The 19,259-nt window shown below is 46.1% G+C and overlaps 3 protein-coding genes across 4 annotated transcripts in view; all 3 read right to left on the bottom strand.

The window, feature by feature from the left end:
* LOC110515426 (methylsterol monooxygenase 1) overlaps positions 1–12,609 on the bottom strand; it is a 13,020-nt gene extending 411 nt beyond the window's left edge. The window contains exons 1-6 of one of the 2 annotated variants that reach the window (XM_036971932.1): positions 12,457–12,609; positions 6,606–6,741; positions 4,305–4,446; positions 2,904–3,052; positions 1,748–1,874; positions 1,188–1,342 (exon numbers count right to left, since the gene is read on the bottom strand). In XM_036971932.1, the coding sequence (XP_036827827.1) occupies positions 1,188–1,342; positions 1,748–1,874; positions 2,904–3,052; positions 4,305–4,446; positions 6,606–6,718 (686 nt within the window). In that variant the 5' untranslated portion in view covers positions 6,719–6,741; positions 12,457–12,609. Of the gene's footprint in view, positions 1–1,187; positions 1,343–1,747; positions 1,875–2,903; positions 3,053–4,304; positions 4,447–6,605; positions 6,742–12,198; positions 12,224–12,456 lie in introns of those variants that run through there. The other variant, XM_036971931.1, reaches the window with a different exon arrangement.
* Positions 12,610–13,104: 495 nt separating this feature from the next.
* LOC110514922 (mediator of RNA polymerase II transcription subunit 28) lies at positions 13,105–16,980 on the bottom strand. Its single transcript, XM_036971933.1, has 5 exons — positions 16,774–16,980; positions 15,913–15,979; positions 15,118–15,230; positions 14,241–14,324; positions 13,105–13,579 (listed from the first exon to the last, which is right to left on the bottom strand). Exons 1-5 carry the CDS (start codon positions 16,930–16,932, stop codon positions 13,460–13,462), a joined length of 543 nt encoding a protein of 180 aa, XP_036827828.1. The 5' UTR covers positions 16,933–16,980; the 3' UTR covers positions 13,105–13,459.
* Positions 16,981–17,511: 531 nt separating this feature from the next.
* LOC110512263 (cytosol aminopeptidase) overlaps positions 17,512–19,259 on the bottom strand; it is a 28,387-nt gene continuing 26,639 nt past the window's right edge. The window contains exon 15 of the mRNA XM_036971930.1: positions 17,512–18,451. Within this exon, the coding sequence (XP_036827825.1) occupies positions 18,368–18,451 (84 nt within the window). The 3' untranslated portion in view covers positions 17,512–18,367. The remainder of the gene's footprint in view (positions 18,452–19,259) is intronic.

Here is a 19,259-nt window from a genome sequence, read left to right as displayed (position 1 = left end):
AGGGAGGGGGCGAGAGGGAGGGAGGGAGGGAGGAGAGGAGGAGAGAGAGGGAAGAGGAGAGAGGGAGGGAGGGAGGGAGGGAGGGAGAGAGAGGAGAGGAAGAGAGGATGTTAATTTAACATTGTAATATGTATACACATAACCTACACAAAATCCCCTAAACCCCACTCCACCCGTACACACTCCTCATATGACAACACAGTGTCTGCGTTCCGATTCTCTACCCTTCACTCCTCCTCATGCATTTAAAAGCATTGGATTGGTTCAGGCTTTGCTGGAGGGAGCTTTCACCATACTCCTCACACCAGTCCAGTCCTTTTAGATCCACCAGGGGGAGAGTACGAGGTTCTCGGGAGAAGGGTAGAGAATCAGAATGTTGTCAGAAACAAGAGAACATGGTAGATCTGGAGACCCCTGGTGGCCAGACTAGAGAACAACATGGTAGGGCTGGAGACCCCTGGTGGTCAAACCAGAGAACATGGTAGATCTGGAGACCCCTGGTGGTCAGACCAGAGAACAACAGGCAGGGAGAGCTGGAGACCCCTGGTGGTCAGACCAGAGAACAACAGGCAGGGAGAGCTGGAGACCCCTGGTGGTCAGACCAGAGAACAACAGGCAGGGAGAGCTGGAGACCCCTGGTGGTCAGACCAGAGAACAACAGGCAGGGAGAGCTGCAGACCCCTGGTGGTCAGACCAGAGAACAACAGGCAGGGAGAGCTGCAGACCCCTGGTGGTCAGACCAGAGAACAACAGGCAGGGAGAGCTGGAGACCCCTGGTGGTCAGACCAGAGAACAACAGGCAGGGAGAGCTGGAGACCCCTGGTGGTCAGACCAGAGAACAACAGGCAGGGAGAGCTGGAGTCCCCTGGTGGTCAGACCAGAGAACAACAGGCAGGGAGAGCTGGAGACCCCTGGTGGTCAGACCAGAGAACAACAGGCAGGGAGAGCTGGAGACCCCTGGTGGTCAGACCAGAGAACAACAGGCAGGGAGAGCTGGAGACCCCTGGTGGTCAGACCAGAGAACAACAGGCAGGGAGAGCTGCAGACCCCTGGTGGTGGTGAGTAAAGTAGATATGCATTTTTCCACAAATAGGAAAAAAAAGTGTTAGCTGTGTTTACCCTCCACTACACCTCTGCCTCCTCTATAGTCTCTAGGAGTGTGTGTGTGTGTGTGTGTGTGTGTGTACCTGTGTACGTCGATGGTTTCCAGCAGGCGGAAGGCGACCCAGGCCCATAGCAACGTCACGTGGTTACAGAACACCATGATGCCGATGAAGAACCCAGACCCAAGGATCACTGTCTCAGCTGGGTGGGCGTACTCTGCCTGCATGCCAAATGGAGCCTACAGAGACAGAGACAGACACAGACACAGAGAGACACAGACACAGAGAGACAGAGAGACAGAGAGACAGAGAGACAGACAGAGAGACAGAGAGACAGACAGACAGACAGACAGACAGACAGACAGACAGACATCGGTTATAGCAAGTTTATTTGACATTTTAGTCCGTTAGCAGACACTCTCATTCAGAGCAATGAGGGTTAAATGCCTTGCTCAAGGGCACATCGGCATTTGTGTGTGTTCGTGCCTGACTGTCTAGCGTGTGTTCGTGCCTGCCTGTCTAGCGTGCGTGCTTGTGTGTGTGTGTGTGTGTGTGTGTGTGTGTGTGTGTGTGTGTGTGTGTGTGTGCGTGCGTGCGTGCGTGCGTGCGTGCGTGTGTGCGTGCGTGCGTGTGTGTGTACTCACAGTGAACTCGTGGTGCACTTTGTGGATGTGCTTGTAGATACTGCGGTGATGTAGCAGGCGATGGAGGAAATAGTGCCAGGTGTCCTCTATCACAGCACAGCCTAGACACTGAGCTAACAGGTAGGGCCTGGGGAGGGAGAGATAGACAGAACAGCCTAGACACTGAGTTAACAGGTAGGGCCTGGGGAGGGAGAGGTAGACAGAACAGCCTAGACACTGAGCTAACAGGTAGGGCCTGGGGAGGGAGAGATAGACAGAACAGCCTAGACACTGAGTTAACAGGTAGGGCCTGGGGAGGGAGAGATAGACAGAACAGCCTAGACACTGAGTTAACAGGTAGGGCCTGGGGAGGGAGAGAGAGACAGAACAGCCTAGACACTGAGTTAACAGGTAGGGCCTGGGGAGGGAGAGAGAGACAGAACAGCCTAGACACTGAGTTAACAGGTAGGGCCTGGGGAGGGAGAGCTAGACTTGTGTGCCTACCTCTGCGTTTGTGTGTGTGTGTGTTGGGTCGTACCATTGTGGCATGCTGTCCCAGTCGTAGGGGAGGTTGTGTGTGTGTTGGGTCGTACCATCATGGCATGCTGTCCCATTCGTAGGGGAGATTGTGTGTGTGTGTGTGTGTGTGTGTGTGTGTTGGGTCGTACCATCGTGGAATGCTGTCCCAGTTGAAGGGGAGGTTGTGTGTGTGTTGGGTCGTACCATCGTGGCATGCTGTCTCAGTCGTAGGGGAGGTTGTGTGTGTGTTGGGTCATACCATCGTGGCATGCTGTCTCAGTCGTAGGGGAGGTTGTGTGTGTGTTGGGTCGTACCATCGTGGCATGCTGTCCCAGTCGTAGGGGAGGTTGTGTGTGTGTTGGGTCGTACCATCGTGGCATGCTGTCTCAGTCGTAGGGGAGGTTGTGTATGTGTGTTGGGTCGTACCATCGTGGCATGCTGTCCCAGTCGTAGGGGAGGTTGAGTGTGTGTGTTGGGTCGTACCATCGTGGCATGCTGTCCCAGTCGTAGGGGAGGTTGAGAGTGTGTGTTGGGTCGTACCATCGTGGCATGCTGTCTCAGTCGTAGGGGAGGTTGAGTGTGTGTGTTGGGTCGTACCATCGTGGCATGCTGTCTCAGTCGTAGGGGAGGTTGTGTGTGTGTGTGTGTTGGGTCGTACCATCGTGGCATGCTGTCCCAGTCGTAGGGGATGCTGAAGAACTCAGTGAAGTGGTACGTTCCACAGATCATGGGCAGCTGGATACAGAAGTGGTTGAACAGCAGCATCTTGAAACACCTCCACTGTTTCTCCCACGTCTCTGGCTTGTCCTACACACACAGTATATATACACACACACGGGGAGGGAGTATCATTGTTAAAACTTCCACTTCTTCATCTAACACTAACACCCCCCCCCCCCTACCTGTTGGATCTAACACTCCCCCCACCTGTTGGATCTAACACCCTCCCCTATCTGTTGGATCTAACACCCTCCTCTCCCTGTTGGATCGAACACCCTCCTCTCCCTGTTGGATCTAACACCCTCCTCTCCCTGTTGGATCTAACACCCTCCTCTCCCTGTTGGATCTAACACCCTCCTCTCCCTGTTGGATCTAACACCCTCCTCTCCCTGTTGGATCTAAGACCCTCCTCTCCCTGTTGGATCTAAGACCCTCCTCTCCCTGTTGGATCTAACACCCTCCTCTCCCTGTTGGATCTAACACCCTCCTCTCCCTGTTGGATCTAACACCCTCCTCTCCCTGTTGGATCTAACACCCTCCTCTCCCTGTTGGATCTAACACCCTCCTCTCCCTGTTGGATCTAACACCCTCCTCTCCCTGTTGGATCTAACACCCTCCTCTCCCTGTTGGATCTAACACCCTCCTCTCCCTGTTGGATCTAACACCCTCCTCTCCCTGTTGGATCTAACACCCTCCTCTCCCTGTTGGATCTAACACCCTCCTCTCCCTGTTGGATCTAACACCCTCCTCTCCCTGTTGGATCTAACACCCTCCTCTCCCTGTTGGATCTAACACCCTCCTCTCCCTGTTGGATCTAACACCCTCCTCTCCCTGTTGGATCTAACACCCTCCTCTCCCTGTTGGATCTAACACCCTCCTCTCCCTGTTGGATCTAACACCCTCCTCTCCCTGTTGGATCTAACACCCTCATCTCCCTGTTGGATCTAACACCCTCCTCTCCCTGTTAGATCTAACACCCTCCTCTCCCTGTTAGATCTAAACACCCTCATCTCCCTGTTGGATCTAACACCCTCCTCTCCCTGTTGGATCTAACACCCTCCTCTCCCTGTTGGATCTAACACCCTCCTCTCCCTGTTGGATCTAACACCCTCCTCTCCCTGTTGGATCTAACACCCTCCTCTCCCTGTTGGATCTAACACCCTCCTCTCCCTGTTGGATCTAACACCCTCCTCTCCCTGTTGGATCTAACACCCTCCTCTCCCTGTTGGATCTAACACCCTCCTCTCCCTGTTGGATCTAACACCCTCCTCTCCCTGTTGGATCTAACACCCTCCTCTCCCTGTTGGATCTAACACCCTCCTCTCCCTGTTGGATCTACCTGTTGGATCTTGTACTTCTGCATGAAGGGAAGGAACTGAAACAGGAAACCAGGTAGACAAAACAGGAAGTAGATGGCCTCGTGGACGATGAGAGAACCCCAGGTGGCGATCTGGAATTTAGTGTAGTTCTCATTCACATACCTGGTGGACAGAGATCAACAGACACCAATCAATGAATCAAAGAATCTAAGAACATGTCCATCTGCTCGTCAGTTAGTCACTGCCTGGAACGTTGTGTAGTCAGCTCGTCAGCCAGTCACTGCCTGGAACGTTGTGTAGTCAGCCAGTCACTGCCTGGAACGTTGTGTAGTCAGCCAGTCACTGCCTGGAACGTTGTGTAGTCAGCTCGTCAGTTAGTCACTGCCTGGAACGTTGTGTAGTCAGCTCGTCAGTTAGTCACTGCCTGGAACGTTGTGTAGTCAGCTCGTCAGCCAGTCACTGCCTGGAACGTTGTGTAGTCAGCTCGTCACTGCCGGGAACGTTGTGTAGTCAGCCAGTCACTGCCGGGAACGTTGTGTAGTCAGCCAGTCACTGCCTGGAACGTTGTGTAGTCAGCCAGTCACTGCCTGGAACGTTGTGTAGTCAGCTCGTCAGCCAGTCACTGCCTGGAACGTTGTGTAGTCAGCTCGTCAGCCAGTCACTGCCTGGAACGTTGTGTAGTCAGCTCGTCAGTTAGTCACTGCCTGGAACGTTGTGTAGTCAGCCAGTCACTGCCTGGAACGTTGTGTAGTCAGCCAGTCACTGCCTGGAACGTTGTGTAGTCAGCTCGTCAGCCAGTCACTGCCTGGAACGTTGTGTAGTCAGCTCGTCAGCCAGTCACTGCCTGGAACGTTGTGTAGTCAGCCAGTCACTGCCTGGAACGTTGTGTAGTCAGCTCGTCAGCCAGTCACTGCCTGGAACGTTGTGTAGTCAGCTCGTCAGCCAGTCACTGCCTGGAACGTTGTGTAGTCAGCCAGTCACTGCCTGGAACGTTGTGTAGTCAGCTCGTCAGCCAGTCACTGCCTGGAACGTTGTGTAGTCAGCTCGTCAGCCAGTCACTGCCTGGAACGTTGTGTAGTCAGCCAGTCACTGCCTGGAACGTTGTGTAGTCAGCTCGTCAGCCAGTCACTGCCTGGAACGTTGTGTAGTCAGCTCGTCAGCCAGTCACTGCCTGGAACGTTGTGTAGTCAGCCAGTCACTGCCTGGAACGTTGTGTAGTCAGCTCGTCAGCCAGTCACTGCCTGGAACGTTGTGTAGTCAGCCAGTCACTGCCTGGAACGTTGTGTAGTCAGCCAGTCACTGCCTGGAACGTTGTGTAGTCAGCTCGTCAACCAGTCACTGCCTGGAACGTTGTGTAGTCAGCTCGTCAGCCAGTCACTGCCTGGAACGTTGTGTAGTCAGCCAGTCACTGCCTGGAACGTTGTGTAGTCAGCTCGTCAACCAGTCACTGCCTGGAACGTTGTGTAGTCAGCCAGTCACTGCCTGGAACGTTGTGTAGTCAGCTCGTCAGCCAGTCACTGCCTGGAACGTTGTGTAGTCAGCTCGTCAACCAGTCATTCAATCAGCCAGTCAGTCATTATAGTAGTACTACCCCCAGGCGTGCTGTGGTGAAGGCTGCAGGGGGTTGTCAGGTAAAACTGTAGTAGTGTAGTAGTAGTAGTAGTAGTAGTAGTAATAGTAGTAATAGTAGTAGTAGTTCTAGTAGTAGTAGTAGTAGTAATAGTAGTAGTAGTATTAGTAGTAGTATTATAGGCGTAGCTGTATAGCAGCAGTGTAGTGGAAGTAATAGTAGTAATAGTAGTAGTAGTATTAGTAGTGGTATTATAGGCGTAGCTGTATAGCAGCAGTGTAGTGGAAGTAATAGTATAGTAGTAGTAGTAGTATTCTAGTCGCAGCATCGTAGTAGTATAGGAATGTATTAGTAGTAGCAGTAGTAGTAGTATTAGTAATAGTATAGTAGTGTTATAGTAGTTTAGTAGTAGTAGTATATTAGTAGTATATTAGTAGTAATAGTATAGTAGTGTTATAGTAGTACAGTAGTTTAGTAGTAGTAGTATATTAGTAGTAATAGTATAGTAGTGTTATAGTAGTACAGTAGTTTAGTAGTAATAGTATAGTAGTGTTATAGTAGTACAGTAGTTTAGTAGTAATAGTATAGTAGTGTTATAGTAGTACAGTAGTTTAGTAGTAGTAGTATATTAGCAGTACTAAAGTATAGTAGTAGTAGTATAGAAGTTTAGCGGCAGTACAGTAGTAGTAGTAGTATAGTAGCAGTATATTAGTAGTATAGTAGTGGTATAGTAATAGTATAGCAATATTACCCCCAGGCGTATTGTAGTGAAGGCTGAAGAGGGTTGTCAGGTAAAACAGCATCAACATATTCCACGGCCAGGAAGGCAGAGGACAAGATGGTGGCCGTACTGTTCACCTCCATTCTGATTGGCTGGTGGGGATGGGCTGGGAGGAGACAACACGCACACACACATACACAAACACACACATTAATATTAATTGGCTCTGACCAGGAAGAGGCCTGGGCAAACACAATAATGTTTTATACATTAATAACTAGACTAGACAACAACACGTGTGACTAGCCATGGACATAGCCACACACACACACTGCATAGCCATGGACACACACTGCATAGCCATGGACATAGCCACACACACACACACTGCATAGCCATGGACATAGCCACTCACACACACTGCATAGCCATGGACATAGCCACTCACACACACATTAATATTCATTGGCTCTGACCAGGAAGAGGCCTGGGCAAACACAATAATGTTTTATACATTCATAACTACACTAGACAACAACACGTGTGACTAGCCACACACACACACACTGCATAGCCACACACACACACTGCATAGCCATGGACATAGCCACACACACACACACACACACACACACACACACACACACACACTGCATAGCCATGGACATAGCCAGACACACACACACACTGCATAGCCACACACACACACACACTGCATAGCCATGGACATAGCCACACACACACACACTGCATAGCCATGGACATAGCCACTCACACACACACTGCATAGCCATGGACATAGCCACTCACACACACTGCATAGCCATGGACATAGCCACACACACACTGCATAGCCATGGACATAGCCACACACACACACACACTGCATAGCCATGGACGTAGCCACACACACACACACACTGCATATCCATGGACATAGCCACACACACTGCATAGCCATTAATCAAATAACTCCTGGACATATATACAGAAATATACAGGGGAAACCTCTGGACTAACCAGGACATATATACAGGGAAAACCTCTAGACTAACCAGGACATATATACAGAAATATACAGGGAAAACCTCTAGACTAACCAGGACATATATACAGAAATATACAGGGAAAACCTCTAGACTAACCAGGACATATATACAGAAATATACAGGGAAAACCTCTGGACTAACCAGGACATATATACAGAAATATACAGGGAAAACCTCTAGACTAACCAGGACATATATTCAGAAATATACAGGGAAAACCTCTAGACTAACCAGGACAAATATACAGAAATATACAGGGAAAACCTCTAGACTAACCAGGACATATATACAGGGAAAACCTCTAGACTAACCAGGACATATATACAGAAATATACAGGGAAAACCTCTAGACTAACCAGGACATATATACATAAATATACAGGGAAAACCTCTAGACTAACCAGGACATATATACAGGGAAAACCTCTAGACTAACCAGGACATATATACAGAAATATACAGGGAAAACCTCTAGACTAACCAGGACATATATACAGAAATATACAGGGAAAACCTCTAGACTAACCAGGACATATATACAGAAATATACAGGGGAAACCTCTAGACTAACCAGGACATATATACAGAAATATACAGGGAAAACCTACAGGACATATATACAGAAATATACAGGGAAAACCTCTAGACTAACCAGGACATATATACAGGGAAAACCTCTAGACTAACCAGGACATATATACAGGGAAAACCTCTGGACTAACCAGGACATATATACAGAAATATACAGGGGAAACCTCTGGACTAACCAGGACATCTATACAGGGAAAACCTCTAGACTAACCAGGACATATATACAGGGAAAACCTCTGGACTAACCAGGACATATATACAGGGAAAACCTCTGGACTAACCAGGACATATATACAGGGAAAACCTCTAGACTAACCAGGACATATATACAGAAATATACAGGGAAAACCTCTAGACTAACCAGGACATATATACAGAAATATACAGGGAAAACCTACAGGACATATATACAGAAATATACAGGGAAAACCTCTAGACTAACCAGGACATATATACAGGGAAAACCTCTAGACTAACCAGGACATATATACAGGGAAAACCTCTGGACTAACCAGGACATATATACAGAAATATACAGGGGAAACCTCTGGACTAACCAGGACATCTATACAGGGAAAACCTCTAGACTAACCAGGACATATATACAGGGAAAACCTCTGGACTAACCAGGACATATATACAGGGAAAACCTCTAGACTAACCAGGACATATATACAGAAATATACAGGGGAAACCTCTGGACTAACCAGGACATCTATACAGGGAAAACCTCTGGACTAACCAGGACATATATACAGGGAAAACCTCTAGACTAACCAGGACATATATACAGAAATATACAGGGGAAACCTCTAGACTAACCAGGACATATATACAGAAATATACAAGGGAAACCTCTGGACTAACCAGGACATATATACAGAAATATACAGGGAAAACCTCTGGACTAACCAGGACATATATACAGAAATATACAGGGAAAACCTCTGGACTAACCAGGACATATATACAGGGAAAACCTCTAGACTAACCAGGACATATATACAGAAATATACAGGGGAAACCTCTGGACTAACCAGGACATATATACAGAAAAAACCTCTAGACCAGGACATATATACAGAAATATACAGGGAAAACCTCTGGACCAGGACATATATACAGAAATATACAGGGAAAACCTCTGGACCAGGACATATATACAGAAATATACAGGGAAAACCTCTAGACTAACCAGGACATATATACAGAAATATACAGGGAAAACCTCTAGACTAACCAGGACATATATACAGAAATATACAGGGAAAACCTCCAGGACATATATACAGAAATATACAGGGAAAACCTCTAGACTAACCAGGACATATATACAGGGAAAACCTCTGGACTAACCAGGACATATATACAGAAATATACAGGGGAAACCTCTGGACTAACCAGGACATCTATACAGGGAAAACCTCTAGACTAACCAGGACATATATACAGGGAAAACCTCTGGACTAACCAGGACATATATACAGGGAAAACCTCTAGACTAACCAGGACATATATACAGAAATATACAGGGGAAACCTCTGGACTAACCAGGACATCTATACAGGGAAAACCTCTGGACTAACCAGGACATATATACAGGGAAAACCTCTAGACTAACCAGGACATATATACAGAAATATACAGGGGAAACCTCTGGACTAACCAGGACATATATACAGAAATATACAGGGAAAACCTCTGGACTAACCAGGACATATATACAGAAATATACAGGGAAAACCTCTGGACTAACCAGGACATATATACAGGGAAAACCTCTAGACTAACCAGGACATATATACAGAAATATACAGGGGAAACCTCTGGACTAACCAGGACATATATACAGAAAAAACCTCTAGACCAGGACATATATACAGAAATATACAGGGAAAACCTCTGGACCAGGACATATATACAGAAATATACAGGGAAAACCTCTGGACCAGGACATATATACAGAAATATACAGGGAAAACCTCTGGACTAACCAGGACATATATACAGGGAAAACCTCTAGACTAACCAGGACATATAGTTCCAGTCAAAAGTTTGGACACACCTACTCATTCCAGGGTTCTAGAACACCTACTCATTCCAGGGTTCTAGAACACCTACTCATTCCAGGGTTCTAGAACACCTACTCATTCAAGGGTTTTTCTTTGTTTTTACTATTTTCTACATTGTAGAATAATAGTGAAGACATCAAAACTATGAACACATATGGAATCATGTAGTAAATATATTTTATATTTGAGATTCTTCAAAGTAACCACCCTTTGCCTTGATGACAGCTACAATGCTTTTCCAACCGTCTTGAAGGAGTTCCCACATATGCTGAGCTCTTGTTGTCTGTTTTTCCTCCACTCTGCGGTCCAACTCATCCCAAACCATCTCATTTGGGTTGAGGTCGGGTGATTGTAGAGGCCAGGTTATCTGATGCAGCACTCCATCTCTCTCCTTCTTGGTCAAATAGCCCTCACACAGCCTGGAGGTGTGTTGGGTCATTGTCCTGTTGAAAAACAAATGGTAGTCCCACTAAGCCCAAACCAGATGGGATGGTGTATCGCTGCAGAATGCTGTGGTATCCATGCTGGTTAAGTGTGCCTTGAATTCTAAATAAATCACAGACAGTGTCACCAGCAAAGCACCCCCACACCATCACACCTCCTCCATGCTTCACGGTAGGAACCACACATGCAGATATCATCCGTTCACCTTAGATGCAAAGACATGTGACAAAAATCTCCAATTTGGACTCATCAGACCAAAGGACAGACTTCCACTGGTCTAATGCCCACTGCTTGTGTTTCTTGCAAGTCTCTTCTTATTATTGGTGTCCTTTAGTAGTGGTTTCTTTGCAGCAATTCAACCATGAAGGCCTGATTCACACAGTCTCCTCTGAACAGTTGATGTTGAGATGTGTCTGTTACTTGAACTCAGTGAAGCATTTATTTGGGCTGCAATTTGAGGCTGGTAACTAATGAACTTGTCCTCTGCAGCAGAGGTAACTCTGGGTCTTGACTTCCTGTGGCGGTCCTCATGAGAGCCAGTTTCCTCATAGCACTCGAAGAAACTTTTAGTTCTTGAAATGTTCCGTATTGACTGACTTCATGTCTTCAAGAAATGATGGACTGTTGTTTATCTTTGCTTATTTGAGCTGTTCTTGCCATAATAAGGACTATTTGGTAAAATACTATCTTCTGTATACCAGCCCTACCTTGTCACAACACAACTGATTGGCTCAAACGCATTAAGAAGGAAAGAAATACCACAAATTAACTTTTAAGAAGACACACCTGTTCATTGAAATGCATTCCAGGTGACTACCTCATGAAGCTGGTTGGGAGAATGCCAAGAGTGTGCGAAGCTGTCATCGAGGCAAAGGGTGACTACTTTGAAGAATCTCAAATATAAAATATATTTGTATTATTTATTTGTTTGAACAATAAAGATAAGGGATTTTATAACATACTGCAAAAAATGACAATAAATTAAAAAAGATAATAGATGAAAACAACAATTATACAGGGAAAGGGGTTCATGTGTATTATTACTGTGTACAGATTGACAATGAGAAAGCCTATATCAGTGATCACCAGTATGGAATGTGAATGTGACGTAACAATGTCACGGAGTTGAGATCCATATTGAACCAGACCCATTATTATGTTACCGAGCCGTTACAGACTCAACACTTCTTATGTCCAATAACAGTCTGATGAACTTGGATCGTGCGAATTATTAGAGTGAAAAAATGTCCGTAAAAAAAGGTTTTTACAATCCTCACTAGATGTTATAGAAACATTCAACTTGCCGCTTTACAGGAGTGTTTAAAATAAAAATCGGTATTGTTTTGTTAAATAGAGACTAAAACATTACAGCTGGAAGACTTCAATGTCCCTTTGGGAAGGCGAGCAATGTTTCATTCCTGCGTCGGTTAGATACCTAGACTTCTCTTCGCACCGAGTTTCTCTTACCGTTGTGCATTTATCTGATCGTTGGCTACTTTGTCTCGTTATTTGTCCGGTGAACAACAACTACAACATAACACCGCACCTAAACATTTATAAAGCTTTACAGCACAGTACCATATATCTGACCCATCTAACGCAACAGTCGGTATTAAACCCTATCTGGCATTACACCGCAAAAGTTACCTCTCCGTTAGAATATAAAACAAATGTTTCGTTATTGATTAGATTTAAGAACATGAATATAATATGTTAATATATTACCTTGGTGCAGCTGTGGATCAGTCTACCTGAGTGAGAGGCTGCCGTGTGGCGACTAGTACAGTATTATCTACGAGCCTGATTGGACGAGGGGAGAGGAGACTGACGTCAGGGGGCCGAGCGGGCGTTCTGATTGGTCCCGGGAATGGAGTGATGATAGTGAGACGCGGAGTTCCTAAAGCAACGACCAATCAGCGAGCAGCAGGGCTTTCATAACGTCAGAGCGTTATACAGACAGTAGGAGGAGAGAGGATGGGGTGGTGGGTGTGGGTGTATGAGCGTGTGTGTTCTGTAACCAGCAAACTTTACAAAGAGTAACAGAGGTGTCCATTGGTCTCTCTCTCCCCCTCCAGGGAGAGCAGGGGAGAACCATATTGGACCAGACCCATTATGGAGCACATATTGCTTCTAACCCAGCAGTAACCTACCTAACACAGCACATATTGGTTCTAACCCAGCAGTAATACACCTGAACTAATCAAACTGTTGAATAGTGACATCACAAAATCTATACAGAACACACGGTCACATAAACCAATTCTCTCGTTCACCGTCAGATCAACGTCTGTCCACAACGTCCAAAATCATTGGCACCTTGACAAAGACTAACTAAACAGATAGTAAATAATTTCGACATCTTCCTTAGATTGATTTTCGTTCTGATCCAAACTCATTTATTCTGTCAGGACAAAACAACAGCTGGTGTTCTGATCCAAACTCATTTATTCTGTCAGGACAAAACAGGTGGTGTTCTGATCCAAACTCATTTATTCTGTCAGGACAAAACAACAGCTGGTGTTCTGATCCAAACTCATTTATTCTGTCAGGACAAAACAGGTGGTGTTCTGATCCAAACTCATTTATTCTGTCAGGACAAAACAGGTGGTGTTCTGATCCAAACTCATTATCTGTCAGCACAAAAAAACAGACTCAGAAATATTTACAAAAGTCAAAAAGAAAACAAAGATGATGTACTTTCCAGAAGAGAGAGACCGGTGTGTGTGTGTTAGGTCTGTTTGAGTGGTACAGCAGGTAGACTAGCTGAGGCCTGTTCCAGGAAGGCCAGGGGTCCAGGTGGAGGGAGATCTGACGGTTTACGATGCTGGACACTGACATCCTCTAGAACCTACAGACAGAACAGACATATTAACGACAGACGGGCATGTTACCAAGCTTCCTGGTTAAAAGGAGGCTATGGAGGACTCTGCTTCCTGGTTAAAAGGAGGCTAAGGACGAGGGGAGGACTCTACTTCCTGGTCAAAAGGAGGCTATGGACGAGGGGAGGACTCTGCTTCGTCAAAAGGAGGCTATGGAGGAGGGGAGGACTCTGCTTCCTGGTCAAAAGAAGGCTATGGAGGAGGGGAGGACTCTGCTTCCTGGCCTAAAGGAGGAAGGGAGGACTCTGCTTCCTGGTCAAAAGGAGGCTATGGAGAAGGGGAGGACTCTGCTTCCTGGCCTAAAGGAGGCTATGGAGGAGGGGAGGACTCTGCTTCCTGGTTAAAAGGAGGCTATGGATGACTCTGCTTCCTGGCCTTAAGGAGGCTATGGAGAAGGGGAGGACTCTGCTTCCTGGTTAAAAGGAGGCTATGGATGACTCTGCTTCCTGGCCTAAAGAAGGCTATGGAGGAGGGGAGGACTCTGCTTCCTGGCCTAAAGGAGGAAGGGAGGACTCTGCTTCCTGGCCTAAAGGAGGCTATGGAGAAGGGGAGGACAGCCTTCTGTTGGCCTACTAACACATTTACACACTCCTCAACAACTTATCAGTTTCCGGGTCACGGAGGACGTACCTGCTGCCAGTGGTGCAGCTTAGACAGGTGTTTCTGAACAAGCAGCTCTTTCCTCTGGAGTTCATTCCGCAGCTCAGACACATCCTGGAGAGAAGAGAGGGAGAAGAGATAGACTAGCTGTTAACAGCAGAGGGAGGCTGTCCTAACACCAGAATAGACAAGAGATGGACTAGCTGTTAACAGCAGAGGGAGGCTGTCCTAACACCAGAACAGAGAAGAGATGGACTAGCTGTTAACAGCAGAGGGAGGCTGTCCTAACACCAGAATAGAGAAGAGATGGACTAGCTGTTAACAGCAGAGGGAGGCTGTCCTAACACCAGAATAGAGAAGAGATGGACTAGCTGTTAACAGCAGAGGGAGGCTGTCCTAACACCAGAACATCCCCATACTGGTGAAGTTCCCCCATACATAGAGCTCCAGGGTGAATTTTCCCCTTAGGCACAGATCTAAGGTAAGCCTCCCCTCCCCCAATCCTAACATTAACCATTAGTGGGGGAAATGTAACACTGACCCAAGATCAGCATCTAGGGGCGACTTCACCCTAATCCATATAGAGCCATCAAATTCTAGAACCCATTTCCACTGTTTTTTCTCTCCCATTGTTCCCCTCTAATCAGGGACTGATTTAGACCTGGGACTCCAGGTGGGTGATTCCCCTCTAATCAGGGACTGATTTAGACCTGGGACACCAGGTGAGTGATTCCCCTCTAATCAGGGACTGGTTTAGACCTGGGACAGCTGGTAGGGTAAGAATTGAATACCCCTGGTATACAGTATCACCTACCTCTGACCACCTGGTCGGGTTTCTGGACTGATTTAGACCTGGGACAGCTGGTAGGGTAAGAATTGAATACCCCTGGTATACAGTATCATCTACCTCTTTGACCACCTGGTCGGGTTTCTGGACTGATAACTGAAGACGCTTCTGCAGGAAGAAACATTCTGTCTGTCTGGCGACATCCAAAAACTTCTGAATACACTGATCCACACCTGGGGAGACAGACAGGTTAAAGAGAGAGAGAGAGAGAGAGAGAGAGAGACAGGTTAGAGAGAGAGAGAGAGAGACAGAGAGACAGACAGGTTAGAGAGAGACAGACAGAGAGACAGACAGGTTAGAGAGAGAGACCGACAGGTTAGAGAGAGAGGTTAGAGAGAGACAGGTTAGAGAGAGAGGTTAGAGAGAGACAGGTTAGAGAGAGAGAGAGCGAGAGAGACAGACAGGTTAGAGAGGGAGACAGACAGGTTAGAGAGGGAGACAGACAGGGAGACAGAGAGAGGTTAGAGAGAGAGAGACAGACAGGTTAGAGAGAGAGACAGACAGACATGCAAGTCAGTTCATTTTTAGCTAGATCAGCAAAGTAATGAAATAAATATATTTTTAATGAATGTGTTTCAAAATGTTTAATATGCAACTAGCTAACTGCCCCAAGGCTAGCCAACTCTCCTCCTGAATTACTGAGTGTGCAGGATTTTGCTACAGCCCTGTTGTAAAACACCTGCTTCTACCAACCAGCTGCTCATCTGGACCCTGATTGGCTAAATCAGGTGTTAAAACAGGGCTGGAGCAAAACCATTAATACCCTGTCGCTATCCAGGAGGATGGTTGTTGGTCACCTAGGAGCTCGTCTGGGAATACGGTGCCCTTTTGGGTCGTGAACTTTACTGGTCTCACCTGTCCGAATTTCCTCCTGGTCGGTTCCGTTCACGTAGTCTTGACTCACTAGGGACGCAAAGCAAGCCTGCTGACACAAGACAACTGGTTAACAGTTCACTACTAACACTTAGCTAGCTTCAGTAAGGCCAGACCAGAGATAAAATGTACTTAGCTAGCTATAACATGACATTGAGTTACATATGAGTGCTAGTTGTGGAAAGACAGTAAAACATGAGACGCAAAGTATGCTTGCAGCCCAGGTTGGTGGCACTTTAAATTGGGGCGAACGGGCTCGTAGTAATGACTAGAGCGTAAATCAATGAAATGGTATTAAATACATCAAACACAGTGCCATTCGCATTGGTTTGGTTTCCAGGTGTTTGATGCCATTCGCTCTGTTCCAGACATTATGATGAGCCGTTGTCCCCTCAGCAGACTACACTGCTCTCTGCACAACAACAACAATGTAGCTGGCTAACGCTAGTAACACTAGTTCATTCCGTTAGCTATACCACGGCTAGCTAGTATCATTACATTAGCTATACCACGGCTAGCTAGTATCATTACGTTAGCTTAGCTAGTATCATTACGTTAGCTATACCACAGCTAGCTAGTATCATTACGTTAACTATACCACGGCTAGCTAGTATCATTACGTTAGCTTAGCTAGTATCATTACGTTAGCTATACCACAGCTAGCTAGTATCATTACGTTAGCTATACCACATCTAGCTAGTATCATTACATTAGCTATACCACGGCTAGCTAGTATCATTACATTAGCTATACCACGGCTAGCTAGTATCATTACATTAGCTATACCACAGCTAGCTAGTATCATTACGTTAGCTATACCACTGCTAGCTGTTGCTCTCGTACCTCGAAAGAAGCCTCCAGGTCGTCCACCAGAGTGTTGGGGCCCTGGACCCTGTTCCCCGGAGCTCCAGACAGTAGTCCCGGCTGACCCGGGCCGCCGACAGGGTGAGGACCAGCGGACTGCTGGCCGGGGAACATCCCGCTGCCCATGGAGGAAGACATCCTGGATGGTTGTTTGCAGTGGTGACAACTAAATGACGTTGTGATGTCATTGCGTGATAACGTAAAATCTGCGCCATTACGTATAATACGCAATAACGTTATTCAAATTGACTGGCAAAATAAATATGGTTTGACATTTTGTTCAGGTGCAGAGTCCCACTCTTTTCTGTACTTCTTCTGGCTGTACACTTTTGATTTAGATATGTTGATTGATGTTGTAAGTTCTGTTCAAGATCAAACATTCGTGAGCAACTATATTCATTGGGTTTGTTGCAGGCGTCACTCACAATGCACTATTGCAGCCAGCCTCGTGTGACAGAGAAAATCGTTTTTGTCAGAGGGGGAAATGCGTGCGTTTGAGTCACTTTTCAAAAGTTGCTAAAAGTTCCAAACTGATTTTTAAAAGTAGCTAAATTTGTTGCTAGGTGCTGTTTGAAAAAAAAAGTTGCCAGGGTAGTCTGAAAAGTTGCTAAATATAGCAACTAGGACATGCCACACTGGCTGAGGAATTTAATAGGTTCTACTTAATGACTATATTAAAACAATTTGTCATTTACACTATAATACACATAAGACACATTGATCCCCCAAAATGGTTTTATTGGTGTTTTATTTAAATGACATGGCAATAATAATATTTGACAGTTTTTGTGCGCAGAAGTGCATACCAACTTCAGCATTAGTTTATCCCACAACTACTGGACAGAAGAGGTTAACTGACTGTCACTGAAGCCTCGTTTTTACCCTACTATGCAACGCAAGAACGCTACGCAGAAAAGGCCATCCTGCGTTCTTCCAGTTATAAATTGCAGGGCTGCGTAGTGTCGCTACGCAACAACACTTTGCGTTGTTACCGTTCCAAAACAAGATTAAAGTCGACTGTGGTATTTTGGAAGCAGTGAATGCAGAATAACATTACATATTTTGGATGCAGTTACACTGCACTCTGACTGCAAACTCTTTTTTGTAGGGAAGGATACGATATACCTTGTCCATTTACATACATTCAGTTTCTCAATGAATGTAGGCTATAAACTAGGCTAGAGAGGGAATTAGTTACATGTGCTGGGGCACGGGGTGGAAATGTCCTCTTCAACCCTCTCGATGCACAGCATATTACCAGATGACTCAGGATACATCCCAAATAGCATTATATATATATATATATATATATATATATATATATATATATATATATATATATATATATATATATATATATATATATATATATATACATATACACATATATGAGGGGACAAAAAGGGCCTATTCCCTATATAGTCCACTACTTTAGACCAGACTCCAATGGGTAGGGAATAAGGTGCTATTTGGGAAGCAGTCTAACTCTACACAGTACCAGTGTCTCTGTCTCTACAGAATAATCATTCTCCAGCCAGCTCAGTGTGTGTAGGAGTGGTGTGTGTGTGTGTCTTCAGGCTTGGTTGGCCAGTCCAGCAGCGAACTCTACCAGTGTTCGTGTCGGTCTCCCAGACATTCCTTTCTTCAGGTAGGGAACCTGGAGAGAGACAAACAGTGAGAGAGAATCTAAAAAGAGAAAAGTGTATTGTTAATGTCCAACAGGACAGCAGCCAGCGTCTCTCATCCAAACCCCTCAGCCGGACAGAACAGAAGGGGTTGTGGTCATCATGGTTCTAGAACACTAACAGAAGGGGTTGTGGTCATCATGGTTCTAGAACACTAACAGAAGGGGTTGTGGTCGTCATGTTTCCTGAACACTAACAGAAGGGGTTGTGGTCGTCATGGTTCTAGAACACTAACAGAAGGGGTTGTGGTCGTCATGGTTCCTGAACACTAACAGAAGGGGTTGTGGTCGTCATGGTTCCTGAACACTAACAGAAGGGGTTGTGGTCGTCATGGTTCTAGAACACTAACAGAAGGGGTTGTGGTCGTCATGGTTCCTGAACACTAACAGAAGGGGTTGTGGTCGTCATGTTTCCTGAACACTAACAGAAGGGGTTGTGGTCGTCATGGTTCTAGAACACTAACAGAAGGGGTTGTGGTCGTCATGGTTCCTGAACACTAACAGAAGGGGTTGTGGTCGTCATGGTTCCTGAACACTAACAGAAGGGGTTGTGGTCGTCATGGTTCCTGAACACTAACAGAAGGGGTTGTGGTCATCATGGTTCCAGAACACTAACAGAAGGGGTTGTGGTCATCATGGTTCTAGAACACTAACAGAAGGGGTTGTGGTCATCATGGTTCTAGAACACTAACAGAAGGGGTTGTGGTCGTCATGGTTCTAGAACACTAACAGAAGGGGTTGTGGTAGTCATGGTTCTAGAACACTAACAGAAGGAGTTGTG

Source organism: Oncorhynchus mykiss, unplaced genomic scaffold (assembly GCF_013265735.2).
Source record: "Oncorhynchus mykiss isolate Arlee unplaced genomic scaffold, USDA_OmykA_1.1 un_scaffold_87, whole genome shotgun sequence".
Lineage (NCBI taxonomy): Eukaryota > Metazoa > Chordata > Actinopteri > Salmoniformes > Salmonidae > Oncorhynchus > Oncorhynchus mykiss.
Note: the sequence above shows the minus strand (reverse complement) of the source record. Positions and strands in the feature narration are given on the sequence as shown.

Coding starts and splice junctions, on each gene's coding strand:
- LOC110514922 (XM_036971933.1), bottom strand. CDS start 16,932: ATGTCTTCCTCCATGGGCAGCGGGATGTTCCCCGGCCAGCAGTCCGCT. Junction 14,325..15,117: donor CCGACCAGGTGGTCAAAGAG/GTAGATGATACT, acceptor TCTTCTCTCCAG/GATGTGTCTGAGCTGCGGAA. Junction 13,580..14,240: donor AGCTGCACCACTGGCAGCAG/GTACGTCCTCCG, acceptor TTCTGTCTGTAG/GTTCTAGAGGATGTCAGTGT.